Genomic DNA, 21,118 nt, shown 5'->3' with positions numbered 1-21,118 from the left:
AATCATCAAGGCAGATTCCTGGAGCATTTACTGTCCTGGGCTAATGAAGTGATTCCAATTGAGATTATGATGATGGTAACAGTAATGATTAGAGCTGTGGAAACTCGCTGGAGGTGAAACCTCGGAAAGGTACGAGCGCTTCCGTGCCGCCCGACAGGCCCCGGTCCACGTTTTCCTCGCTAACGTTGCGGAACAACGGAAGTCCAGCTCCGGACGTGAACTTTGAGGCGTGAGCCGAGTTCAGACGTTCCATCCGAACTTGGAAAGACGGTGGGATAAAGAAAAAAACCCGGGTTTCTTAATAAATTTATGTTGCCGACCCCTTTGCCCAAGGCCACTCGCAGGGGTAGCTTAATGCAGCGCATTGATTTTCTGCATCGCTGAAAATCCTTCATTAATTTGCGTGACCCGGTAGTACGGTCGATACCCGAACCAAGTCGCCGGACAGGTTTTGATTTCCCCCCTTTAATCGGGGAGTTTAAAGGAGGAAAAAAAAAACACGGCTAGACCAAGTGTGGCAAATTTCACGGTTCATTTGTCACAGCTGCGGTTGAACTGGAAATCCCGCTTTCCAGCCCGATCCGGCCCCTTTCTCGTCAGAGCACCGCTCGGCACCACGGGGCTCCTTTGGTCAGACCGTTACATTTCTGAATTTCGTGTGTGTGGGACGCAGAAGTGGACACGTCTTTTCGACCACGCGTCGGAGCGCTGTTCTTCTCGGAAATAACGTGGGACCGACGCCGGGCTCGGCTAAGCGGGGGAGCATTCTGAATCAAGGAGCGCCAGTTTCCTTGAAGACGTCCGGCGTTCATCTTCGGCCGGGTTGCGTCTCGCAGGCAGGCGAGGGCAGCTTTCTCAGCGGCGCCCCAAAGCACCGGGGTTTAGGGTAGAGACTTCAATCCGAAGGTTGCCGGTTCCATTCCTGCTGCCAGTCTGCATCCCTAACGTGATCACTGTTACACTGTATTACTCTGTTTGTACCACAGTTCTCATTTTCCAGTCTCAAATATATACTTTTGCACACCGCTCACCACCGGCTTCACCAACCTGCCGCACATCAGTTTTCCGACGTTAATTAGGTAATAATTGAAATACACATCTCCTCCCCGATCACCTCATCGGACCTGATCGCCGCCCCCCCCACCCGCCCATACGGAAGGGCTTCGATTTCAGACCTCTGTGCCGGTTGACTGCCGACGACGCAAACTGCCCCCCCCCCCCCCTTATTGAAAAGGAAGAAAGTTGAAACTCCGTGAGCCTTTCAGACGGTGGACGGCGCTTGAGAAGAAGGCTCTTGTGCCGCTCAATCATCAGGCCATTACGAATGCATTGGATCCGCGGCGCCGCCGCCGTTATGCACAGGTGGTAATAAAAACAGCTACCTGGGGCACCACGGCATTCCAATCACCTCACCACCACAGGGAGGCCTTTAATCGAAGCTCCATCCAGCTGAAGCGGGCGGCCTAATGAAAAAGGAACGCTCGGATATTCCGAAGAAAACGGGCCCCATTGCTCAGCTCGACGGCGGGTTCTTAGAGCAAATCGTTCAAAGTGCTAGAAATCACCAATTTGAGGAATGAAGAGGAGGCCGAGGAGACGGGACCGGGCGCGAATTAAACAGCAGATCCCAATCGCAGGCTCTTTGGTAAGATGAGCACATGAATGAATGAATGAATGAATAGGCAGGCAATCCTCAACAAAGCAGCACCTTTAATACTGTTTTCAAGTCTTTGTTCACTGATCAATGGTGGCAATTGATTTACTCCACTGACAAAACACTGGTGCAGATGAGCCACAGACACATTATATCTGAAGAAGAGAAATTAATGGCAAACAAACAATTCTGTGATGTTATTGTTCGGGGGGCATAAATACAAACATGTATTTATACAAATAGTTCTACAAACATACAGATGTTATGTGTGATCTCATTAGGCCCCAAACAGTTTCCATGGAAATAATAATAATAAGACTAATAATAACAATGAAACTACGTTCAGAAAGCTTATACTATAAAGCAGGATTAATGCCCAGGAGAGACGGCGTCCAACTCCAGCAGCGGACAGCCTTGGTCTGCTGTGAACATCTGCAACGGTGATATGACTGACACAGTGAGCATGTGCGCGTTCACACACACACACACACACACACACACACACACACACACACACACACACACACACACACACACACACACACACACACACACACACGGTGCATTCAGACAGAGGTGACAGGACATGCAGTGAAGCAAGAAAGACATGTAGGACCCCCCCCCGCCAGTACTTCCTGTAGAGGGAAACACAACCCTGATGATAAAAATGTCCCCCCACGAGGGGGTGGGGGTGGGGAGGACAGCACCTCCTACAGTCAGCTATGAAGTACAGCGCTTGATGAAACAGCTCATCGGCGGTGTGATGAGTTTCAAATAATGCTGCCGACCCGGCAAAATGAGACGTAAGGGTGGTCACGTGATCAGATTCATCCAACCGGAAGGCAAATGAGTTTAAAACGAGTCTCTGTCAGACTGGCCCCGCCCACCTGTCGCACAGGAACAGGTCCGAGCGCAGTCTGTCGCTGGGGGGTGTCCGACCCGACTGAGTGCCACTGTGTGTGTGTGTGTGTGTGTGTGTGTGTGTGTGTGTGTGTGTGTGTGTGTGTGTGTGTTTGCACGCACTCTCCCTGTCCAGCGGGCAGCTCAGTTCTTCTTCACTCCAGAGTTGCTCTTGTTGAAAAGGCTGATCCCAGACCTGGACCCCGCCCCCAGCCCCGACCCCCCCGGCTGCTGCAGGACCTTGTCTAGAGTGGTCTTCTTGATGGCGGCCGGAGAGATCCTCTCCTGGTCAGCGAGGAACTGCAGCTCCCTGCAGGGGGCGAGGAGGAGGAGGAGGATGAAGAACAACGGCAGAGGAAGGGTTCGAGCTCACAGTGCCGTTATTACTAACAAGCTTCAGCCACTCCATCTGCGCCCTTCGCCACCAAACCCCCTACCGGACTGCGGCAACAGGCAGCGGCGCCGTCGAGTCGGAGCCGCAGCTCCCTGCTGCCGTACCCTAGAGAAGGGCCACCGACTGCAAAACGGGCAGAACCGGGAAGCCGAGCTGAGCGAGAGAAGAGTATCCCGGCTTTGCTTTCATCCCTCGTACCCTCGCGGAGGAGGCGAGAAAGAGCCGAGCGCGGCCGAGGCACACGGAAGGACCCGCGGTTTCGATCCAACCTCCAGAGTCGCCTTCGAGAGCAACACCAGCTCCTCTCTGAGGTCGGATGTTGAGCGTTACTCGGTAGTGCCCCCTTTTGGCCACATACAGCCGCAACGGCGCAAAACAGAGCTACGCCGCGTAAGGGCCCGTAACAGGTGGCCCTCGATTTCTAACGGGGTTCCGACCCCGCAACCCTGTTGCAAGCGCACTTTGGCGTACGCTGAAAATCCCCCGTGATACATGGGCCATAAGCAAACACATTAATTCTACATTGTGTAATAGGGATGTTAGGACTAATGAGTGAAATATGTTCCAAATATAGTATAAAACAACACTATATAAATACAGTTCTGTTTTATTACTACATGTTCATGCTGCATTATTACTTCCGCTTTCATTTTTAAAACTATTACCTCATTTATAAATTTCTATGCATCTAAAAATTTGTTCCAGTTCTTGGTTTCATCTCTATTTGAGGAACAGACCATTCAAATTAATATGATATATAAAGCAATGTGGCTAAAATCCCTGCTTTGTGGAGCACCTCGAGCTGCACGAAGACAATTGCGTGTGTCCAATCCCCACCCTCACCCCGTGTGTGAGTGAGCTCGCACGTATCTCTACCTGGTCCTGATGCAGGACGCCTCCACGGCATTGATGAGCAGGCTGCGGAAGCCCCCGCTCTCCAGGAAGTGCAGGGCGTGTATGGTGGCGCCCCCCGGAGAGCACACGTTGTCCTTCAGCTGCCCGGGGTGCTGCTCCGAGTCCAGCAGCATCTTGGCCGCTCCCTGGCAGGTGGGGGGGGGGCGGAGAGACACAGCCTCAGTTACACAGAGGTTGCAGGTTCAACTCCGAAAACAGACCCGGACTCTGTCGCTCGGCGCTTCGCTTTCAAACGTCCGAAAATCTGGGAGAGGCGTTTGGCATTTGTGAAGAAACAAGTACGAACACGAGGTCGACGTGCGGCTCAGCGCTCACTGCTGCAGGGGGATCAATTACGAGAAGGGAAGCTACTGATCCACCGCTAAGTACTGCATCCCCTGGCAATCCGCCCGCCAGCAGTGCCATCGCTGGTGTGTGACAGCAGCCTTCTTGTCGCACACCAGCGCCGAACTGCCGGCACATCGACGGTCCTGAAGGGCCCCAGCCTGGCGGGACCTCAGGAGACCGCTGACCGCGAGGGCTCGGCAGGGGGCGCCAAACCAGACCGGTACAGGCAGCCGTAAACCGATCCGAGCGGCTCGCCAAATGGGCGGAGCTCCGGCGCCTCATCGGCCGAAACGCAGGGCAGCCGGCCGATGGCAGGAAGGCGGGGTTTCGAGCGACGAATGGCGACGGCTCGCTCACCAGCAGGGCCTGGGCTCCGAGCCGGACGGCCAACCTCCTGGGCAGCCCCATCTTCACGCCGCCGTCCGCCAGGGCATCCAGCGCAGTGAAGGCCTGTGGGAGGAGCCCGAAAGATTCACCCTATTAAAACAAGCGGTCGTACGAACGGGCGCAACGGCGCCGGTTAAACCACGCAGGCTGCTTTGGACAGAAGCGCCCGGAAAAACGAGAGAACTAATTAGCGAAGTGGAGCTGCGACTCGGTGACCTCGCACATGGGGATTAAACGGCGCGTGGGCGGCTGGCGCGGTAACCCCTGAGCTTCGTTAGGTAATTAACCCAGCTGGCACCACTCCATTACCCAGTTAACGCCAACGAGAGAGAGAGAGCACATGCTAATGAGGGCTAAATTGCATTCGTTACACGAGTTCGGCGTAATCCCCTCCGCGAGCGAAGTACGAAAACCGCGGCTGCCGTAACACAGGTTAACAAACGTGACGGCGTATCGTCCCTCGCCGTGGAGCAAATACTCAAGCGGAGATCACGTAGCGAGGGGCGGCGAACACCATGGGAATGGGAATGGGAATATGACTTCTGATCATATGGTTGTGTTTTTGCCCTGCAATGGAGTGGCGTCCTGCCCGGGATGTTCCCTGCCTTACGCCCTATGCTTCCAGGACTGACTCTGGATCACCGTAACCCCGCACTGCACCAGTTATTGATAAAAGATGGGCGGGCTGACAGACGGGTGGATAATAAGCGAGTTAATATAAAGCGTGTGTGTGTCTGATCTGGACTCAGGGCCTCGACCCCAGACCCAGGTACTGAGCTGCACTGCTCCAGTCTGGAGGACTTTACCACAACACCGGAGGCCAAGTCCGAGAGCAGAGAGCAGACGATGCAACGCTCCGCCCCCAGCCTGCACAGGAAACCCCCCACTGTGGGGGTGGGCTCACTCACATAGGCGGGGCCGCTCCCGCTCAATCCCGTGACGGCGTCGATCAGGTCCTCCTCCACCTCGGTGCAGAAGCCCACGCTGGCCATGAGCTGCTCCAGGAGCTTGCCGTCTTCCACCTCGGCGTGCGTGCCCGTGGCGTACACCGTGGCGCCCTCCCGCACCACCACGGGGGTGTTGGTCATGCAGCGCATCACCCGGGGGCCGGGGCGGTACTGGAGCAGCTTCTGCAGGAGGGACAGGTCCCGACAGCCAGATGTTACCAAACGCCACCACGTCGCCAAGACTTTCCTTTTTTTCCCCACATCGATCGAACTGCCCAGATCACTTCGGGAAGGTATTTTAAATCAGTGCAACACACTCTTGAACAGCGCCCCCCTACTGACAGGCTGCCTCTGTTCAGTTACATTTACATTTGTTCATTTAGCTGACGCTTTTCTCCAAAGCGACTTTCTACATTAAGGTTACTCCTTACCCTTTTACACAGCTGTGTAAATTTACTGGAAGAATTTTTACAGCCGGAGGTGGGAACCGAACCTGCAACCTTTGGGTCCGATGAGTCCAATGTGGATTTAATTATGGGGCAGCTGATAGCGTTGAGGTTACAACTGCTGCCTTTGGCTCTGAAGGTCGTGGGTTCGAACCTCTCCGCCACATGGTACTTACCCTAAATTGCTCCATGTAAATGGGTAAATTGCTCTAAGTACCTTAATGCTGTCAGTCGCTTTGGAGAAAAGCATCAGCTAAAGGAATAAATGTGAAGATGACCGATAATTATAATTTTGAGCGACACCTGAATGAAACCTAAGGTGACGTCACTTAACATCCCGGATCAGGTTTGACATTTCATTAGCTGATGTTCCTGAGTCTCACATGACTGGTGGGTGATAAATGCAGCGTAAAAACACACACACACAAAAGCTGCTGTGTGACTGATCTGATGGCATGCCGTGTCAGCGATTAAGGTCCTTTTTACACTCGCGCTGCACGAACGTAGTACATCTAGAAAACTTGGCAGACCTTCTCGATGGAGCTGATGGTGACCCCGGCGGCGCAGGACACGATGAGGTGGCGGTCCTCGATTTCCGGCCCGATCTCGTCCAGCACAAAAGGGATGATGTGCGGCTTGACGGCCAGGAAGAGAACGTCGCTCTTGCCGGTGGTTTCTTTGTTGCTCGTGGTGAAGTTCACGCCCATTTTCTGCACAGGAGGAGGGCAGAGAAGGGAAACAACAACTCCAGATGCCGGACTGCGCGGTAAATGCGACCGCGACCCCACCCCAGCCTCTCGGCTCCACTCACCCTCAGCCCGGACACCGTGGGGAGGTCCGTGTCGGGGGAGCTGGCCGTGATCTTGTGCGTGGCAATAACACCTGAAGCAGCGGATGGAAAAAGTGCAGGGGTTAGGGAACCGGGAAAGGGAAGAGAAGCGGTCCGTTTATGCAAGAAGAGGTGCAACATGGAGTAAAAATCCTTAAAATGATGCTTTTCTCCGAAGCGACTTACACTGTTAAGGTACTTAAAAGTAATTACCTATTTATACAGCTGGGCAATTTTACTGGAGCAATTTAGGATAGTACTTTGCTCAAGGGTACTACCGCGAGAGGTGGGAATCGAACCTGCAACCTTTAGCAGCAGTAGCTCTAACCACTAGGCTACCACAGCAAGCGGGAGCCAGGAACTTCATGTAGCTGGAGAGACACGCATACAGCGGGTCACGAACCCTCAGCCGGCACATGGTGGAGAACAGGATAGATTATGTCACAGCTATAATAAAGGGTAGTAGTAGTGGGGGTGGGAGTGGGTGGACGCCCTGAAAGGAGCGCGGGGCTTTCGGCGGCATCGTACCGGCCGCGGTGAAGCCCTTGACCAGCGCGTGGGCCAGCTGACCCGCTCCAATGAAGCCCACGCTCATCCTGGGCCTTCAGGAACCTGGCAGAAAAATGAGACAAGGGACAGGAAACATGGTTGGACACAGCAGCAGCGTCTCCAAGGCAACCGGGACCAGCAGGACCGCCGGCTGACTGATGATGTCACAGCCCCGGCAGGAGACACTCACTGTCAGTGACAAGTGGTGCTCGTGACGCTCCAAGATTGCGTCACACGGCCGGTCCGTCCGCATCATCATCATCATCAACGGCACTGCGCTCCACGTCGAAGCTTCCCACACACACACACACACACACACACACACACACACACCCCCGCCACCTGTGACACGAGAGGGCAGGGATTCTTTCTAGCAGCCGCTTCACTGTCTGCCTCGTCCGTAAACGCAACTAGCGACGAGGTGTGTGAACAATGAATCAACGCCCGGCGTTCGCTGTAACCAAGCAACGAGGAGAGAGAGTTGCGTTGCGTTCGTTACGCCGCCCGCCCGCCCGGTGTGCAAGTCGGTGCTAACACTCACCTTGCAGGAAGACACACGGAAACCCACAAGAAAAGAGCGGCCGGCTTCTCCCGCAGCTCCTCGGTGAAGAAGCGCGCGCGTACACACACAACGGAATCGCTCCGTGTCAACGTGGCCTGCGCTTCTCTTCGTACCGCCCGCTGTCCACGTGTGCGGCGTGTGCGCGCTGACCGACGGCCGCTCTGGCCAATGAGAGCCTAGTATGCCGTGGCGGGCAGCCAATCGCGGCGCAGAGCGTGCGACACGTGGTCGGTGCTGCGCGGCCCGGTCCTTATTGCATCAGTTTCCAAAGAAGGCCGTGTGGGGAAAAGTTGGAGGGGAATGTAGGTCGGATCAGCCCGGGCTCTAATTTAGTCCGCACAGCGAGACGACGATAAAAGTTGATTTTTAACATTTTTTTGAAATGGAAAAACAGAAATGGCCTCATAAAGCACTGGCAAGTCAAGGTTATTAAAGCTTCGTTCTCGGTGTGCGGATAACTTTGTTGTGTCACAACTGCTGTGGGAACGCAGAAAATACAGGTTTATAGTGAAGCACACGCACACGTACACGTACGGAGATCCGTGCTGTGATGCTTCTAAGAAAGCCTTTGTGCGCAGCAGTGTAACTGTGCAATAATGTATCACCAGAAAGTCCTGGATATTGATCTGGAAGCACTATCAGTTTTACATTCATTCATTCAATTGTTCACTTTTACTTTTATTTACTAGCTATTATGAAACTGGGGCTCGGTAGCCGTTCATTTTGACTTAATATTAAAAATGGAAAAATTAGTCTGTAGAAGTGTAAAACCATCACTCCGCACAGTTTAGACATCTGCTTCTTTCTTAATATTACAAGTCCGGAAACCCACAAGCGGAACTTGTCCAGTTCAAACTTAACAGATTTAAATTCAGTGTTACAAATTGAGATCGTATTGTCTGAGCAACGGCATCTGATTCCAGAACTAGATACATTTTCTCCAGTTTTTAAGTTACCACAAATAAGTAAGGGAGAAATGTAGAACAGGGCACTGAAAACAGCAGAAATTCAGGCATGTCAATCGAGGGTCACCTGTTCTCCCCCTTACAACAGAGGGCGACGGTCAACATAAAATATGTCTCCATATCATCCGAGAAGTTCTCCGGAAACCCTGTAACCCTGTGGTGACGCAAGCCGGTTTTTCTCCGAAAAGGTGCCGCATTTGCTCTTGCGCCCAATGACAGGTACTGTCAGTATGTGGCGCCGTTGAGCCGCCGCCGGGGGCGCGTGCTGGCCGACCACAGCTGTTCCGAAGCAGCAATTCGGAGACTCTTCTCTGTTTACTTCAACGTGCGTCTCTCTCTCCAGGGAGTCTCCCTGCTCCCTCGGCCAGTGGGATCGGCTCTCCCGCCCTATGACAGCTGACGCAGGGCCTTTCGACGTCTAAATGCCGCACATTCCGCCCATAGCGGACCTCTCCCCCATGGCGACCTGGATTTACGACAGCGTCCCATCAACCTTTATCAGCGCGATGCCATGTTGGATGAGAGGACGTATGGTCAACGTACAGAGAGCAATGAAACACCAAGTAAATGAGTGCTTTATTTCACTGCACTGTTGGAATAAAAAAAAATATTTTTTTTTTCAGACAATTTGTGGGTCTTTGGAGTCTCAACAACGAGGCACAATAAAGCTTAAGAAACGGCTTATTAAAGTCCTGAAGAATCTCCGCAGGTGACGTCATCGCAGAGGCGCGCACTGAACATCTCTTCTCACTCTTTTTGCACACCATGACACCCGCTTATGTGCTTGTACCCAAAACTGAAACCATCCAGGGCCTTTGGGATCCAATCCCATTTAGTAGAATTTGCCAGTGCCGGTGGTGCTCGGTTTCTAGAACTTTCTGTGCCAGGCCGTATCACAAGCATATACACACGAAGGAATAGAAAAAACGTACAAGTAGTATAGTGAGCTAAAACAATAAAAGCGACAATACAATACAGTGAATTCATAGATAAATAAGGATGGATGAATAATAACAATAATGGTATAATAAAAACTAATAATGATAATAATCAACATTATAGAAGAGTAAGTACAATCCACCTGTCCATTTGCATGAATAATTTAAAAAGGAGAAAAAGTTTTTTTATCGCACATCTAAAGTGAGAAGGTACGTGTACTTTCCCCGTTTTAAACATCCTGGTTCACGTTTCCTTTGTAGTGTAGCCATTTGTCCGAGTGAGATTCCTCTTCTCGCCTTTCACTGGGTCATGTGCCGTTCCTAGGAAAGCAAGCAACCGAACACCTTCCTTCCCCTCCATATAGGGAGCATCCAAAAAAATACAGAGCACTTGCGCGCCATTAGAAGAAAACATCCTGAAACCCTGACACAGGGGCAAGTAATCCTCAGCAGCACCAGAACACATCTGGAAACATTATGTGACAAAATCTGTCAATTTTTTAAAAATATATTTTTGAGGAAAGAAGCAGGTTGGAAGGAGATGGATTTTGAGAGCCTTCTGGGACAGTGCAAGGGATTCAGCAACTCTGAGGCACAGAGGGAGCTCGTTTGACCACATGGGGATCCAAAATGAGAATCTAAAGACTTTTTTCATTTTGGACCCCTGTGAGTTGGACCACCAAGGGTTTAGAGGTGGAGGAGCTCAGGGCTCTAGCTGCTATGTAGGGAGTGACCAGTCAGGTTCTGTAGATCCTCTGCTGAAAGAGTGTAGCGGAGATAGACTGATCCATCCCGTGCCAGTGACCACTTTGTCCTGAGCAGAGTCGTGGTGATCCGGAGCCTCTCCCAGAAGCACTGGGTGCAAGGCTGAAGTGGTTACACCCTGGATGGGACGCCAGTCCATTGCAGGCTATGTAGTAGAGACACAGCTTGGTTTTACACTGTGGTTCAACCAGCTGTTTGAAAACATCAGCGGTACGAGTGGGTCACCTGAGTCACGGCCATCTTTTTACCGTGGTCCCGACCATTATGCCATCCTTCTGGAATGTTCCGGCATCCCACAACGAAGCAAGTCGCGGTGATCTTAAAGAGATCTGAGCGGTGAAGCGAGCTGTCAGGGAGCCGTCAGGAGGTTTGAAGCAGCGTGCGCCCTATTGTTGTGGTGACACGCTGTCGTAAGCCCTTGCAAACGTTGCCTTCCCGGTGAAGTCGTCACAGAAGAAATTTGTTTAGAAATAAGAGACATCGCGACCCGAGGAAGATTTGCCTCTCCGAGTTAGCGTAGCGTCGTGCCGCTTCCGCTCCCCCCCCGCATCAATTAAATGCACATAGTCCAGGATGAGCCCACCTCTGCCTGACAGGTGAAGCATGACGACACTTATTGGCTCTATTGAAAAATCCCCAGGGATTTATTCAAATGTCGGCGCACACGAGGAGGTCTGTACGGAGAGGGAAGCGAAGCGGAGCGAGGCTGGCGATTGGCACCCCCCCCACACTGACTCCCATCCTCCTCAGGGGGGCAGACTGGGCGGGAGAGATGGGCGCCCTTAATTCCGTGAGCAGACATTGTCTCGGGCGAATTCGCTCATCCGTCTCCGTGGGAGAAGCGCGGCCCCCAGATGCCTTCGCGGCGCTCCCATTTCAGCCCGAGCCTGCGCCGCCGCATCTGCCGGAGATTCGGATGGCAATCGAAAAGGCTCGCGCGAGCGGGGGCGGGGGCGGGGGTATGGGCTCGGGAGCACTTGAAATTCAGAAGGCGAGCGGCGGGCCGCCAGGTGCAATTTCTCTCCGTCGAGTTTCGCTGCTCTTCAACGATTTTCTCGGCGCCTTCAACAAAGGGAGCGGAAGGGGTTGGCGGACGAGGCCTTCGCGGCGCGTCCAGATGAGGAGGTTCCCTCCGCAGGGGGGCGGCTTCTGGGGATTTGGGCGTCCTGTGGCTTCAATCGTACGTCACAGGGGTGGTGGGTCCCCGTTTTGGGCAGCGTAGGGTCACGGCATCGGGCGCGTTCGAGGCGTCACCTCCAACCGGAGCTGTTCAAGGGCTGACCCAGAACCCTCACAGGTTACGGTTACAATTAGGGTTCCCCTATGTCCTTTCACGTTAACGTCACACTGCACACCTATTTTTTTTTCCTTTTTTCACGGAAACATATTTAATAATAACCAGTTAAGATCAATGTGCCAAAATGGGCGCAAGCAACAACGTTCTAGAATATTTACAGTATGTATTTATCCCACTGTTTCATTTTCCAGTTTATTATTATATAAATAATGGGGGTGCGGTGGCGCAGTGTGTTGGACCACAGTCCTGCTCTCCGGTGGGTCTGGGGTTCGAATCCCGCTTGGGGTGCCTTGCGGCGGACTGGCGTCCCGTCCTGGGTGCGTCCCCTCCCCTTCCGGCCCTACGCCCTGTGTTACCGGGTAGGCTCCGGTTCCCCGTGACCCCGTATGGGACAAGCGATTCAGAAAATATGTGTGTGTGTATTATATAAATAAGCTGTCATACTATTTACGGTCTTTATTTATCCCACTTGGTGTGAATATTTATATGTTTTGCTGGAGAAATATTTATGTGTTTAATTACGGGGTGTTTACCCGGACCCCGCTGGGGCTGTTACATAACACATGGTTTATGCACTGTATTACTGTTCTAAAATTGTAAAAATTCTACATTCTGAAACACATCTGGCAGCAAGGGTTTCGACCTGCGCGTCCTTTCAGATTTCGCCTTTGGCTCTGGCCAAAATGAAACGCTGATTTCATCATGGAACGTGTGCGGAAGGCAGCGCAAACTGCTTCTCCGAATCGAAGCAGACAAGTAAGTAAAGACACGCACAAGTAAACGCGGTAACACGAGTACATAGACGAGTAACACGCAGCGAGACGAGAATGATTTTCGTGTCGCTCCTGGGATTTAAATGCAGGCCCACGCGGCATTAACAGCCCAGCAAGTATCGTTTCCGTCACCATACCGCATCGACAGGTAGAGCTCCAGACAGCGCAGAGGAAAGGTTTCTCTTCCTACGAATCTAAAAAATTGAAACTCTCACCACCAAAGGGGAGATGTTGAGTATGTCAGCCCCAAAAGTTGCTCACCAGATCCTTTTTACAATCCATAAAAAACCAAAGAGCAGAAACAAGGTTGAGATTTTCGACACAATATCATCATACAATAAGCACTACACACCCCGCCATTGCCATGGAAACCATGGTCTCCGTGCACATCTCACGACTTCCTGTTGTGGCAGACGTGGCCTAAGACCCGCTGAGCCGGGATTACGGGCCTCGGGCCCAGAGATGAGAGGCACATTTGGCCGAGAAGCCGGGCTGGGAACCGGAGGCGGCAGCCGGGAGCTCGGATAATCTGCTGATCCTGCGGGGCGGGCAGAGGCAACGGCCACGTTTGCTGAGGCAGCTGGATCCTTCCTGGAGATCAAGGGCAGGTCCTTGGGGGGCGTGGAAGCTGTTAGTGGAAGGGTCTCGGAACCATCTGGAAGGACAGAAGGCCAAGGCGAAGGAAAGGGCCTTAGCAAAGGCAGTGATGGGGGGGGTAACAGCAACCAGTGCTGTGCTGGTGCTTCCTGGGGGTCCGGGTGAGCACGGTTAAAGGTATAGAGAGGCACGGTGGGGGGTCCCCGCAGAGGGTGCTCGATGGTTGTTTTTCAAGAAGAAGATGGGCCTTCCGGCTCCTACCGGAGAGGGGTGCGCCGAAGCCCCGGATCGCCACCAGGAGCAGCAGCCCCACTGAGCGCAGAGCGCATCGCTGACGTAGAGGAGCACGTTGGCGTATGTGAAGACTGCGACGGCCATGCGGCTGTCCAAGGGGCAGCTCCCCCGCGGGCACCCTCCCTGGCGCCACGGGCTGCTGTGCCTCCCTTCGAGGCAGGACACGTGCCAGACGACGGCAGCACTCACGTACAGCAGCGCAGCCAGGAGGCTGCAGACGGCGGCGAAGCGCTCGAAGGGAAGGCGCAGCACCGCGGGCTTTCCCGACACGGCCAGGACCACCGCCGTCACGGTAACGGCGAGGCACAGGCTATACACTGCTGCGCAGTACAGTGCCGGTGCGTGGTGCGCATATTCGCTGCTGCAGGAAAGGGTGGCGAAGATGAAGCCGGCGACGAAGCTCTGGGTGACCTTCAGCAGGCCCGGCGTCGTGGCCATGTAAGGTGGCGGGCGGCCTGGTCGGGTGCGGGCGAAGCGCACCTCGATGCCGTAGGAAACACAGCAGGCACAGGAGCACGCCGCAGCCGCGATGCGGAACTCGCGGGGGCCGCAGTCGCCACGGAAACAGCCGGACCCCAGGGAGAAAAGAGGATAGACCACGGAGGCGACGGCGCACAGGAGCACAGCCAGCGCGGCAACGGTCGCGGTCAGGTTGTCCCAGGAGACGCGGAGGCAGCCGTGGAGCCGCGTGACCTCGAGCATCAGCACCAGCAGCGACAGGCTGAAGCAGAGGCACCAAGTCACCATGCAAAACGTCCCGTAGGTGGCGCTGTAGCCTCCCCAGTGGACCACCAGGCTTATGGTGGCACAGCCCAGCAGCAGCTGGAAGAATCGTACTGCACCCAGTGGGGACAGCACTCCAGACAGGTCCAGGTAGGGTCCGCCTTGAGGTTCCATGACCTCCGCCTTAGTCTTAGCCTCTGTGCCCAACTGAGCCGGGAGCTCGTCCAACACGTGTCCCAACCAGGAGTTCTCTCACACCCTCTCCGCCCACATAGCGTCCGTCTTTGCTCACGATTGCGTCTCGAATGACCGTCTCTCACCTCACGTCTCCCTGGTCAGGTGTTCTCCAAGAGCTCTTCTTATCTCCAGACGTCCTGTTCTGTTGCCAGGCTTGACCAGGTGCTGCTACGTGTGGTCTGCTGGTAGTCCAAAGTCCATAAGGGCTTTGAAATGACAGGATGGAAGAGTCCTCCGCGTCGCTCACCACCTGGAGAAACTGTTGTGCACCTGGAATTCCTCTGAAAGCTTTCGCTGACTATCTTGGTGTTGGAGGGATGACAGCCATCGTCAGCATTGCTTGATGAACAAGTCAGCTTAAGTCGTGGGAGAAGGTCTCATAACAGAGTAACGGTCCACATGGGGTCCAACGGTGTCCATCGTCCTGCTATGGCATCTTGGGTTTCCTTTGAAGCGCTACAGGGATTCCGTGATGGAAAGTGTCAGATGCTTTGGGTCCAACAGGAGCGATTTCTGGTCTGTTCGGAAGCCGGAGGATCTGCACTCCTGCCTCTTCGGACCCCGTTGACCTCGCACCTCTCCCGCCTGCGTTACGACCGCCGTCTTCACTACCTCTGGACAGAACGGACTCTTCCCCACTTTACCCTTCCGTCTCTTCTCTGTCTCAGACCCTGTGAGGTGCGAGATGCCGGACGCCGGGGGTATTTACCCAGCAGTGCTGGGTGTGGCCGACCCATGGGGCTCCATGAGGAAAAGACCATACCAACGCTATAAATAGGGCTCTGTGATGCAGAAATGAGCCGGAAGGAATCCCACATAGGAATGGCGTGTGTGTAAGTGTGTTGGGGGTGGGGTGGGGTGGGGAACTGGAGCGGCCGCTCTCTTGCGCAAATTTCTTCGTCGAGTTCAGAGGGTACGCGCCACACGTGTGTGTCTGAGTGTGTTTTGCCGTTGAACCCAAAGACCTCGCCCCGACACGTCAGAATCCGTTTCGGCAGCCGTCACAGAGAAAAAGACGGACGACCGGCGACCGATTTTGGAATCGAGTTACGGATCGTCGCTGTATTTTTAGCGGCTTCCGCAGAAACGTGGTTCAAAGCAGGGACCCCCCTGTGGACTTGACCTACAGAACTTTTGTTCAAAAGCCCAAATTAGTCTTTGCTTCACTGAACGTGTTGAATCCAGACACGTTTTCCAGCAACAGCCATTTTAAATGCAGTTCTTCGCTCGCTCGTCGTTTAAGGAACATCCGAGTTAGGATTTTTCAAAGAAACCAACATTTTCACTTTGTTCATTCAAATGCTTTTTCTCTGCTGCTCTCTTTTGGACAAGCAAAGGTGGCCTGTGTTTACCCTCCGAGCTGACGGATGGCGGTAAAGAGCACCCAAACAGAGCAGGAGCGTATGATTGGCTGTGTTGAACTCACTTCCACGGTGTTTACAGTTCGTCACTGATGTTCCAGAGCGTCGGTGAGCGGCAACATGAGGGATGTTGTTTATGGGATGAGTCCATCAACAGTCAACTCTAAACAGAAGTTTCAGAAGACAACATTTTTAAAAAAAATTTAAGTCATTCTTGGTTAGAAAAGTTAAGAAAATATTGAAATAAAAGGCCTTAAAATAAAATAAAATGTTTTTGTTTATTATAGCAATGTCTGAGATTTTTACCTAACCACCTAAACGTACCCAAGAACGCCTGTCCGATGAAACTTTTGTTTTTTTTGTTGTAAGCTTTTAGTGATTGTGGTTTAGGGGTAAAAGTGACTCGGGTGTTACAAACAAAGCAAATTACAGACAGACCTCAGCTCTCGTTTTCGTCTGTAAGTCGAGAAACCGGTGTGAATAACGCATAACTCAGTCATATTTCTGGAAAATTCGGGAGACTTGTCTTCCTCATGCGAGAGACGTGTGAAAGGGTATCCATTGACTCACACCAACACATTTCTCTAAAATAACCTCACACTCTGGGCTGCTGACTAAGAGAGCAAAGTGTCCAACTGTAAGTGATTCATAACTGATCATGTGCAGTAAATGAAAAAAAAGACAAGCTGGAGCATGTCCAGAGATGTCCACCGGAGGGCGCTAGAGCTCGGTGATTGGACACAACCCGGTAGCAGTTAGCAGTCAGCCTGTCTACAGGAGGCCATCCCTGCGTGTTCTCCTGCTGTGATTCTCCATGACACCTTGTTGAAGTTTCTCCCGCTCCTTTACCTTATTGTTCCATGGTGCGTGACCCTTCTGCACTGCACCCGGAGCCGCGCTGCTGGAGCCCTTGGAGAACATATCTATTAGTGCCTCGCACTTGTTAAAGGTGAAAGAGCAGGTGAGGCCTTTACGCCGTACGGTCAACGACTTTGACGCGGCAATGAAGAGCCGAGACGGAGCGGGAAGCGGCTCAGCCCATACCGAGAGATGCAGACCGGGTACCGCTACTGCTCTGGGGAAAGTGGTGAAGAGCTACGTGGAACGTGGGCAGGTTTGCGGTTGGGTGGTTTGCCTCTGAACCACATGTGGGAGAGTTGAGCAAGGCGGGGGGTGTAATTCATCACACTGAAGGGGAAAAACTACAAAAGTGTTTGGTTAAGTGGGGGTGCGGTGGCGCGGTAGCGCGGCGGGTTTGGCCTGTGCCTGCTCTCTGGTGCGTCTGGGGTTCGAGTCCTGCTTGGGGTGCCTTGCAGTGGACTGGCGTGCCGTCCTGGGTGTGTCCCCTCCCCCTCCAGCCTTGTGCCCTGTGTTGCCGGGTTAGACTGCGGTTGGCCGGAACAAGCGATTTCAGTCAGTGCGTGTGTGTTTGGTTAAATAAAACTCTCGCAAATGATTTTGTTCAAAAACATCTATGTGAAACATGTAGAAGCAGAAAGAAGATGTAATAAAAATGAGTTTTTACCTCTTCTACGGTGCGGACTGACTGATCATACAAGCATATACAGCGTTTGTCAGCATCTGAGCGCTTTCAGTTTGCTTTATTATCTACACAGTCAATAAACACAATATAATAGAAATATACCTGAATTTATTTTGCTGGGTTTTGTCACAGTCTCAAAAATGGCTATAAAAAGTAAAAAATACATTGTAACACAATTAACCAATTAAAATTAAAACGAATTTGAAATGGATGGAAACTCCTTTACCTCCACAAACTCATATTTAATTGCTGATGCAAACTGATTGAACCGCAAGAAGCTCCTTCACCCTTTAACCGCCCCCCCTGCCCCCGGTACCCCGCTCCCACCTGCGCTCTACTCGGCCTCCAACACGTGCTTTCGGCGGGCTCCCCCACCCCCCATGAAACCCTCCAAACACGGTCAGCGTTACTCAATTCTGTGGTTGACCAACAGCACCCACAGACACCAGAAACGAGATGTCAGCACTGTGGAACGGAGTTGGATTGGCGCAGCTCCCGGGTCTCTAGTCCGCATGCTGTTTACTGACCTCACGGCTCTTTGCAGATCCGCAGGTTGCATCCGCTCTGCAGCTCAAAATTCTTGGAAACACACACACACACACACTTTCTGAACCGCTTGTCCCATACGAGGTTGCGGGGAACCGGAGCCTACCCGGCAACTCAGGGCGTAAGGCCGGAGGGGGAGGGGACACACCCAGGACGGGACGCCAGTCCGCCGCAAGGCACCCCAAGCGGGACTCGAACCCCAGACCCCCTGGAGAGCAGGACCCGGTCCAACCCACTGCACCACTGCTTCTTGGAAACATTTAAAGAAAATACTGTTAAAAATGAAGCAGAAAGCGTTTGTATCTTTGAAAATATGTAACTCGAAGGTTTGTAAGACGAAGACCCACTGCATTTTTTTTTTAGTTACATTTTACAGCTGCAAATTCAGAGCAGTAGCATCAAACGACAGAAAATTTCAATAAAGTGCTTTTGCTTTGCACGTTTTTCCTGTCAGTTTGCCACATGGTCACTGGCAAAGGTGTTGCCCACCCTGAATATAAAATAAGCTTATTTAATTTTCTTCAACAAAGGACTTTGAACTTCAGAAGAATGAAATCTGCAATCAACCCAATACTTTTATAATGTGTATGAAAAACAGAAAAAACACATGAATGCATTCTTGGAAAGTCATGTTAAGATGCAAAGTTTCATTTTCTTATTCAGGATCCCAGCCAAGATATTTGCGGAAACCCGATCCCCGAGTTACCGGCGTGCCTCTGGTGTTACTGTGCTTTTACCTTCCTTTTACCCGGCAGCTACACGTCTTCACCTGAGGCATGTCTTGTGAGAGATGGGGTGTTACAAAAAGTGTTTCCAAATATTGTAAGAGCTGAAAAGTTTAAAACTTTTTTTAAGGGAGCGGAAAGGACATCCAGTCTGTGTGTGTGTGTGTGTGGGGGGGGGGTGATGTTAAAACATCTAGAGAGTGCGTGAGCAGCAGATGGACCAGAAGATGTGAGCAGGTGAAAGCAGTGCAGAGTGAATCACAAGCCAGGAGACCTCCTGGTGGTCCTGTTGGTGGCACCGCAGTTAAAGGTGGACAGGGAAAGTTGAAAGATCCACCTTTGACTATCGCCCTCCTCCACTGGCCAATTCTGGCACGTCCCCCCACCCCCTCGAGGCTTCAGGATGCTCCTTTGCTCTTTAAGTGCCCCCCGTACCCCGTTCCCACCTGTGCTCCACTCGGTCTCCAGCAGGTGCTTCCAGTGGGCTCCTCCACCCCCCATCAAAGCCTCCAACCGCATTTGTGAGCAATTACAGTAATGGAGTGAGTCGGGGGTGGGGGGGGGGGGGGTCGGCCTGTGAGACAATGACAAGTGCCAGGAACGCCGGAACACCCCCGCCACCCACCCCCCGTCCACTTTGAAGTCTTCTCAGCTGGACAGTTCCCTGTTTGGGCGAGGAGGAGGTACGACGAGGTGATGGAGGGGCTGGGGGACTCTGTGTGTGTGTGTGTGTGTGTGTGTGTGTGTGTGTGTATGTGTGTGAGCGAGACAATCTTCCATCATTGCCCAGACCACACGAATAGTGACCCCCGCTGCAGTGTAAAAAAAACAGAACACACACGGGGGGAGCTGGGTGTGACTAACGTGGGGGTCAGAGACCCAACAGGATATTCGTTCGCCGAAAGGAATGCGGAGCGTGGCGACCAAGCGCTCAGAAATTTACGAGGCACCGTTATTAGTTGTGAATAATTCCCGCACTCTTTGGTTTGGGCCTAACGATGTGGGTGCGCATATCTGGGATTCCACGCGTATGCGTTTGGGCCGTAATACTCAGCATTCCCTTGTTACCGTGGTACATTTCCGTGCGAAAACATTGCGCGCGCTTTTCGCCAGCCCACGCCTTAGCGGGAACCGTACTGTGAACAAAATTATCTCAGGTCGCTGCCTGCAAACACACATTAACGGAAATGAGTGCTGCTGCTCGCTCTCGATCAGAGTTTGCGCGACGTCTGCGTTCCTTTACTCCAGGTGCTCTGGTTTCCTCCCACAGCACAAAGACATGTGTTTCAGGTGGACCGGTGACTCAAAGGTGCCCATAATGTGCGAGTATAAGTGTGTGTGTGAGAGCGTGAATGTTTTTGAGCATTTGCCCTGTGATGGAGTGGCGCCTCTGGGTTTAAACACCACCTCCTGTCGTAGTAGCCTTGATTGAGGTACTCACCCTGAACTACCCTGGTAAAGATGGATAAATCGCTATAAGTGTAACACTGCAAGCTGCTTTAGGGGGAAGCGTCTTCTGTAAATAAGAGTCCTACCCAGCATGTCCCCTGCCTCGCACCCTAGGCTTCTGGGAGAGGCTCCGGACCCCTGGGACCCTGCACTGGACAAGTGGTTAATGATAAAGCAAGGATGGTGAGCATGAATGTATTTAAAAATAACAATATTTATTTGAAAAGCTGTTTTTAAAGAAAGGGGGTGCGGTGGCGCAGTGGGTTGGACCACAGTCCTGCTGTCCGGTGGGTCTGGGGTTCAAGTCCCGCTTGGGGTGCCTTGTGACGGACTGGCGTCCCGTCCTGGGTGTGTCCCCTCCCCCTCCGGCCTTACGCCCTGTGTTACCGGGTTGGCTCCGGTTCCCCGTGACCCTGTATGGGACGAGCGGTTCTGAAAATGTGTGTGTGTGTTTTTAAAGAGAAAGTTTACTGATGCTGGTGAAAATGAACATGTTAAATGATGTTAAACTGCGGGACATTAAGGACGTAAGGAAAAGTAACTGTGGTCATGACACAGACGACGGGGGTCCATGTCTCGAAAAAGGGACCTGAACCGTTCCGGTGAAACACAAAAATATTTTTCACGAAATTGCGTCTCGCGTACGTTTCGATGAGAATAACGCACGTGCTGCCCTTCTATTTCCGCTCTGTTCATTGCGGCGGCTCTGCTGCCCCCTGCTGGTCACCACGCGACGCAGCACGCGCTCCGGGAGGCACCTGCTGCACGCGGGAAGAAGCGGGAACTAAACGAAGCTTCACATTTCACACTTTAACGTGACGTGGCCTGCCAGAGGCTCCCTGTCGCGCGTGTTTTAAGACTTGTGGAATGTTCGCGAACATCTGCCTGCCCTCAAAAAAAGTGTGGGAGCGCGGAGTGGGGTACGGGATCATCAAAGCGCAGTTACAGCGTGACCCCGCAAACACCAGAACTATGTTAATTCGGAGCCCTCGACC

General features: G+C 52.7%; 2 protein-coding genes and 1 long non-coding RNA gene across 3 annotated transcripts in view; 1 reads left to right on the top strand and 2 right to left on the bottom strand.

Moving 5' to 3' along the window:
• The window catches only part of LOC108930258 (zinc finger protein 420-like), a 1,123,701-nt gene that overhangs the window by 956,890 nt on the left and 145,693 nt on the right, over positions 1–21,118 (bottom strand). The gene's annotated exons all lie outside the window — the stretch shown is intronic.
• On the bottom strand, positions 1,693–8,055 carry pycr1b (pyrroline-5-carboxylate reductase 1b). The gene is made up of 8 exons (XM_029252616.1): positions 7,890–8,055; positions 7,328–7,411; positions 6,782–6,852; positions 6,501–6,680; positions 5,486–5,707; positions 4,548–4,640; positions 3,825–3,988; positions 1,693–2,864 (listed from the first exon to the last, which is right to left on the bottom strand). The coding sequence occupies exons 2-8, from the start codon at positions 7,392–7,394 to the stop codon at positions 2,699–2,701; spliced, it is 963 nt and encodes a 320-aa protein (XP_029108449.1). The 5' UTR covers positions 7,395–7,411; positions 7,890–8,055; the 3' UTR covers positions 1,693–2,698.
• Positions 8,196–9,417, top strand: LOC108930247 (uncharacterized). The gene is made up of 3 exons (XR_001965828.1): positions 8,196–8,335; positions 8,964–9,094; positions 9,219–9,417. It is a non-coding gene; the product is annotated as an uncharacterized LOC108930247 (long non-coding RNA).

This window comes from Scleropages formosus, chromosome 1 (assembly GCF_900964775.1).
Source record: "Scleropages formosus chromosome 1, fSclFor1.1, whole genome shotgun sequence".
NCBI lineage: Eukaryota > Metazoa > Chordata > Actinopteri > Osteoglossiformes > Osteoglossidae > Scleropages > Scleropages formosus.
Note: the sequence above shows the minus strand (reverse complement) of the source record. Positions and strands in the feature narration are given on the sequence as shown.